The following is a 6190-nucleotide window of genomic DNA, read 5'->3' on the forward strand; positions in this document are numbered from 1 at the left end:
GTTGAAAATGTCCTATTTTCACTGAACGTGAGCATAATGACATGCCCGGAATAGGGACGATGGGATTCATGTGGCTAAGCCTTTAATAGACATTAGACAGTGATAATGGAGAGTGACAGGAAATGCAGAGAGAGTAGTGGAAAGACATACAGCAAGCATTTGATATTTTTTTGAAAATTGTAAATATTTTTTTTTACATTTTGTTAAACGTTATTATTTATCTTTTTTATTTCTCGTCGATAACAACATTCCCAAAATAGGGAAGCCAGCTTGAAAGTGGTTGTTAGGTGTTGCTTGCTCGTGGGAACGCAAAGCCTGGTGGAGCCGAGGATAAAAACCGAAGACCTTTCACGGTCGGTCCTGCCCGCACATAAATATCTGTATTCCAATAACGTGATATGTTAGACGATCGATGTCCTTTCCAAACAGCTGAAGACTATAAAACAAACACTATTGTTCCAGAGTGCTCTCAGAGGTAGCTAATCAATTACCTTCTTCTCATATTCCAACAACTGCCGGGAGAGCTGCTCTGTGGCCAATCCCATCTCACTCTGGGGGGGAGAGAGAGAGAGAGAGAGAGGTAAGACAGCAATAGGCTAACTCATTGGTTCGCAAACATTTCCATTTGAAGGACCCCCATAACTCTGACTGTACAAATATATTTTTAACCCCCTCAAGGAAGCCCGAGGGTCCCGGGAGCCCACTTTGAGAACCCCTGGGCTAAATAAAATCTATAGAAGTGGTTTTCAAACGTTTCGTGCCGAAGGCACAGGCACACACAATGATTACCAATGATCTATAAGCTCGCAACGTGTCGTGATGCGAGCTTGCAGATCGATTTTCATCTTCCTGCTTTTTCATTAATAAAAAATAAAATAAATGAGTAAAGAAAAAACACTTATCTATAGTATACAGTAATAGTATTATCAGTTATCAGTCATAGTGCAGGATTGGTTAGAGGTTTGTAAAAGTGAAAAAAACTAATACTGCATGTATGTGTGTATGTATGTAGCTTGTATCTGCAATCTGTTCTGTTGTACAGCCAACAGACACATAGCGCGCGCGCGCGTGTGTGTGCATGTGTACGAGTGTGTGTGTGTGTGTGTGTGTGTGTGTGTTACCTGAGCACCAAACACCCTCTGCATAGACTGCAGCAGCTGGTTGGTGTAGTCTGTAAGGGTCCCGGCATCCTCCTCAAACACGCTAAGCAGAGAGCGAGTCTGTGGAACGATACAAACACACTTTGTTAACCAATGACATTAAAGCAGGGGTCTTCAATAGGGGGGGCCTCCGGGACCCCTAGGGGCTCCTCAGAGTAACTACAGGGGGTCAGCTAAAATCTTTACGTGATGGGGAACATTAGCAGAAAATAGCAGATCTACTAACTCACAACGCCTCGCGCTGCGAGCCGCTGTGAGCTTGTATATCGGCTATTTTCAGATGGGTCGGTGTAGAGGGGGAAAAAAGAGCAGACCAAGTACAGAGCCAACGGTCAAGTTGACTGAATATTGAGGGTTTAAAAAGGTTAACTGTCTGAAAATGCACTTAAACATGAATTCATCACATTAATAGAAAAGATAATGTACGTCAAACAAGTCTATGAAGCTATCTATGAAATCTGCGAAAAAGTTTAATCTGCAACAAAATGTTATACAAAACAATATGTAGTAGGGGGTCCCTGCTTTATCTCTCTCTCGGCTAATGGGTCCTTGGCCTGAAAAACGTTAATTTAAAGGCAGGGACCCCCCACTAGGCCACTACATAATGTAGAAAAGTGTGTAGCGATTCAACTTTTTCCAAGATTTAATAAGACAGCTTCACGGCAAAAAGTTGATCTACAAGCTCAAAATGCGCCGTGCTGCTAGTCTGCGACGCGTCACGTGTTGTGAGCTTGTAGATATGCCATTTTCAGCGAATGTTCCCCCCAGAATAGGGATGCTAATATTAAATGAATAAAATAAAATAAAATCCATGAAGGCAGTAACAGATGGGTGGTGTTAACCAACACAGCAATCAAATTGTGTTGTGATGGGAAGAGTTTAGTTGGACTAGGGGTGCAACAGTTACTCCAACTAATCAATTCTATGAATAATTTATATTAACAGTGTTTCGGAGGTGGAAAAAAAAGGTGTGATCTGACAGGAGTTCAAGGTACACTAAACAGAACATCCTGTTTGGGTGTTGTGGTGGCTTTCTCTTGACAGGTGTGGCAAACAGGTAAGGCAGATAACAATGAAGAACACACCCAGTTTTCTTTAAGTCCATTTACACTTTGCATGTATTTGCAGACCGTATTTGCAGACCGAAAATAGCAGATCTACAAGCTCATAGCGCAGCACCGAGTGTCGCGCTACGAGCTTGCAGATCTGCTATTTTTGAAAAATCTTGAAAATGTGTGCAAATCTTTGAATACGTATATTTTTTTGGAGACATTTTACAGTTACAAATGTTCGCTTTTAAAAAAATCATATTCAAAGATTTGCACACATTTTCACGATTTTTCAAAAAATAGCAGATCTACAAGCTCATAGCGCGGCACTCTGTATATCTGCAATTTTTGAATAGCTAAAGAAATAGTAAAATGACAGAGATGCATTCCGGGATTGAATGGGTTAAACCAAATAACACAGGCCAGACTCGCTGTAAAGCTGGAGAAATCTGAGGCTGGATTCAGATTATCAGAATGACCAGTGGCCAGTGGGCTTACTGGAACATACAGGTTGTGTTAAGATTTGGTTATGCAACAAATGGCACAAAAGTGGAACATAGTCCACTTCTTGTGTCTGGTAACAAAGAAGCTAGTATGCTGTTATGTCCTAGAGCCTCTACTGTTGAAGGAGAGCATGCAAAAAACATGCCTCCAGTGTTTGTTCCACTTATGTAAAGATCAGCTGTGTGTGTGTGTGTGTGTGTGTGTGTGTGTGTGTGTGTGTGTGTGTGTGTGTGTGTGTGTGTGTGTGTGTGTGTGTGTGTGTGTGTGTGTGTGTGTGTGTGTGTGTGTGTGTGTGTGTGTGTGTGTGTGTGTGTGTTGTGTGCTGTACTGTACAGTCTTTAAAAGACCACTTAAAGACCTATAAGCTACTTCAGTGGTTCTTTAAAGTGGAGTCCAGGGACCCTAGGGGTCCTTGGAGAGGGGGGTACCCAGCAGCAAAATGTGTTAATATACTGTAGCATCAAACTCAGTTAAGGAATCCGGGTTCAAATCCGGGGCAGGAAAGTTCCATAGTGCAGCTTTAAATAAACTTTTAATCATTAAAATACGGTAAGGCCCGGTTTATAGCTTTAACCAATGGACATACAACCAGTCAGAACAGACCGGCATTTCCGTTTTTAGTTTCCTGCAAGTGAAGAAAGGGACCTCCTGACTTCACTTGCAGGAAGAAAGAGACCTCCTGACTCAGGAGGTCTCTTTCTTCCTTGTTGTATGTTCAACTTGTCTAATGTGCAGTGGTGTAAAGTAACTAAGTACATTTACTCAAGTATTTCCAATCTTCGGTACTTCAACGCTATATACATTTCATTTAAAAATAGCTGATTTACAAGCTCACAATGCATCGTGATGCATTGTGAGCTTGTAGATCCACTATTTTCAAAAGATTTGTATACATTTTATAACTTGTGGAATTCTGCCTAATTAGTACTACTTTTGGTACTTTAAGTATATTTTGATGCCAATACTTTTGCTCGAGTACATTTTTAATTCCGGACTTTTACTTAGCGTAAATAACATTGCATTATTGATACTTTTACTAAAGTAAAAACTTTTCCCACCATTGCTAATGTGTCATCTAGGTCAGTGACGTCACCGTTCATTGAAGATGCACATGATGATGCATTAGTTGCAGCATGGCCCTTTCTCCAGCATGTATCTCATTACAATGATGCAACCCCAGCACACTCCATGAAATAAAAAATACATTAAACAAAAAACAACATAGCCTATGGCAAATTAGCAATAATATCAATATGCACTCAATTCACATCTATCGGTAATTCAGTATTCAGTACTAGCCTTTGGATCAAGACTGTCATAGATGCATTTTATTGAGTCTGACTTCATATCTATGTAAATGTCAAAATAAATAAAATGCATCTATGCATAGTCTTGATCCGAGGCTAATTCAGACAGTATCCTGTTGCTGCTGCCTGGCTACTAGACCAGTTCCAGTGGAATGGAATGACAGCAGCACTGAAACCCCCTCCTCTCCCACCCACACACACTAGCCTTATTATGAAGCAATAGGCTCTCCCCATAACTCTGAGAGTGTACAAATGGAACCAAATGGACCCGTAACCATTTGTACACTCTCAGAGTTACACACCCGTAAGGGGCCATTTGGAAGCCCATGAGGGTCCCTGGACCCCAACTGTAGACCCACTGGTGTAGAGTGTTTCCAGTGGGTCAACATGCACAATATCAGCACAATATCAGCACCCTGATAAGGGTCCATTTGGTTCCATTTGTACACTCTCAGAGTTACACACCTGCAAGGGGCCATTTGGAAAGCCCATGAGGGTCCCTGGACCCCAAATGTAGACCCACTGGTGTAACAGAGTGTTTCCAGTGAGCCAACATGCACAATAACAGCACCCTGACTCATATTTGACCAGAGTGGAACAGAGCCTTCATTAATAGTATTATTGCTAACACCTGTGAATGTTTTCATAATATGGCTGCTGTGAATAGAGCCTGAGAATAGAGCCTATAGCAGAGATACAACAAGGCCCACTTTGGGTATCCAGGAAAAAAACTGATCAAAGACGCAGACAGATCATCAATATAGGTTTACAATGACAGAATGTCTGCGATTACGAGCCGATCAGCCTCGTTTTTATAGTCCATCCATCGCATGGAAGATAAGCTGTCGCTTGCCTCCCCCAAAAAGAGAACACATCCAGCTATGATCAGTTCTTTTTGGGGGCCAGCGACACCGTGGTACCAGAGAATGTATATATAAGCTGTAGGAGGATGGGATGCGCCCCTCCGCCCTGTTTAACCAGGGAAGACCTCTCTATTCTCCACACACAGCCACACGCAGATAATAACACCAACAATGACAGCTCTGTGTGTCACTAAAACAGGCCGCGATCGACCCGATCAGATCGTCACCTAAACGTCCCGCATTTAGAGCCATAATAATAACAACAACAATGAAAGCTCGCGCTGTCATCGCCTACAATGGGAGCAGCAGGATAGTTGACTGCTAGCCAGCAGCTTTTCTTCCACACACAAATTATTATGTCTTTCTTATCTTTCTTCACCGTGTTGTTTGTTTTAAAGCACATTAACGTCCTCCTACCTGAGGACTGTCCTGTAAAGCGTCCTCTAAGAGCAGTTTGTGATGAACAGCCGGCATCTTGTTGAAAGAGAGAGACAGAGAGAGGAGAAGGGGAAAGGAGACCTGAGGGGCTTGAATTATTTAGACTTGTCTAAAGTGGACTACGTTTCCCAGAGTTCCGTGCGAACACGTAGCGAGTTTCGGACGGTGTTGCCATGTCCGCTTATTACAAGTGACTTAATTTGGGCTTGTTGTATTTCTGTAAAGTTGCTTGTAAACATTGGTAGTTGTTGTAAATATTGGTTGTTGCGGGTGTTGCGGTTTTTCGCTCTTGTTTCTGAAGTGTAGTTGCTTATTTGGGCTTGTTTCTAAAGTGTAGTTGTTGTTTATTTGGCTTGTTTAAAGTGACCAGTGATTCTCAAACATGTTCCTGTCAAATGAATGTGATTTGTTCCTAACTAACCCCATCAGATAATATTTTATGCCAGATACCCCCCGCCCCCATACAAGATTTTTATTGTGAAATTATTTTAAAAGCATTCCACAATTGTTCACATTTTTTTCCATATTTGTTTTGAAAACGCATCGCGACGCGTTGTGAGCTTTACATATCGGCTAATTTCAAATAGCTGACGATAAACGTTTAAAGTGCTCATGATCTCGCTTCTTTTGGCTTTGCTTTCATAGAGACCTGGTTGCTTTTTCCTCAGGTCAAATCTGGCAACACCGGCCTCAGAGCAATTAACCAGCTAGTGGTCAGTTGTTGTATATTTAAATACTTATTACAGCTATTACAGGATTGTTTTACAGGATTACAGGACATTACAGGATTACAGCTACGTATGTTAAACTTATTTTGAACTCTATGGTGTTTAAACCACGCGTAGCCTGGCGTATGAACGTGTGCATGA

The 6190-nt window shown here is 41.7% G+C and overlaps 1 protein-coding gene across 1 annotated transcript in view; it reads right to left on the reverse strand.

The window, feature by feature from the left end:
- appl2 (adaptor protein, phosphotyrosine interaction, PH domain and leucine zipper containing 2) overlaps window positions 1-5416 on the reverse strand; it is a 42398-nt gene extending 36982 nt beyond the window's left edge. The window contains exons 1-3 of the mRNA XM_084059755.1: window positions 5301-5416; window positions 1122-1220; window positions 492-551 (exon numbers count right to left, since the gene is read on the reverse strand). Of these exons, the coding sequence (XP_083915881.1) occupies window positions 492-551; window positions 1122-1220; window positions 5301-5357 (216 nt within the window). The 5' untranslated portion in view covers window positions 5358-5416. The remainder of the gene's footprint in view (window positions 1-491; window positions 552-1121; window positions 1221-5300) is intronic.
- Between the last annotated feature and the right edge of the window lie 774 nt (window positions 5417-6190).

The sequence above is a fragment of the Gymnoscopelus microlampas genome, assembly GCF_963454915.1.
Source record: "Gymnoscopelus microlampas genome assembly, chromosome: 6".
Lineage (NCBI taxonomy): Eukaryota > Metazoa > Chordata > Actinopteri > Myctophiformes > Myctophidae > Gymnoscopelus > Gymnoscopelus microlampas.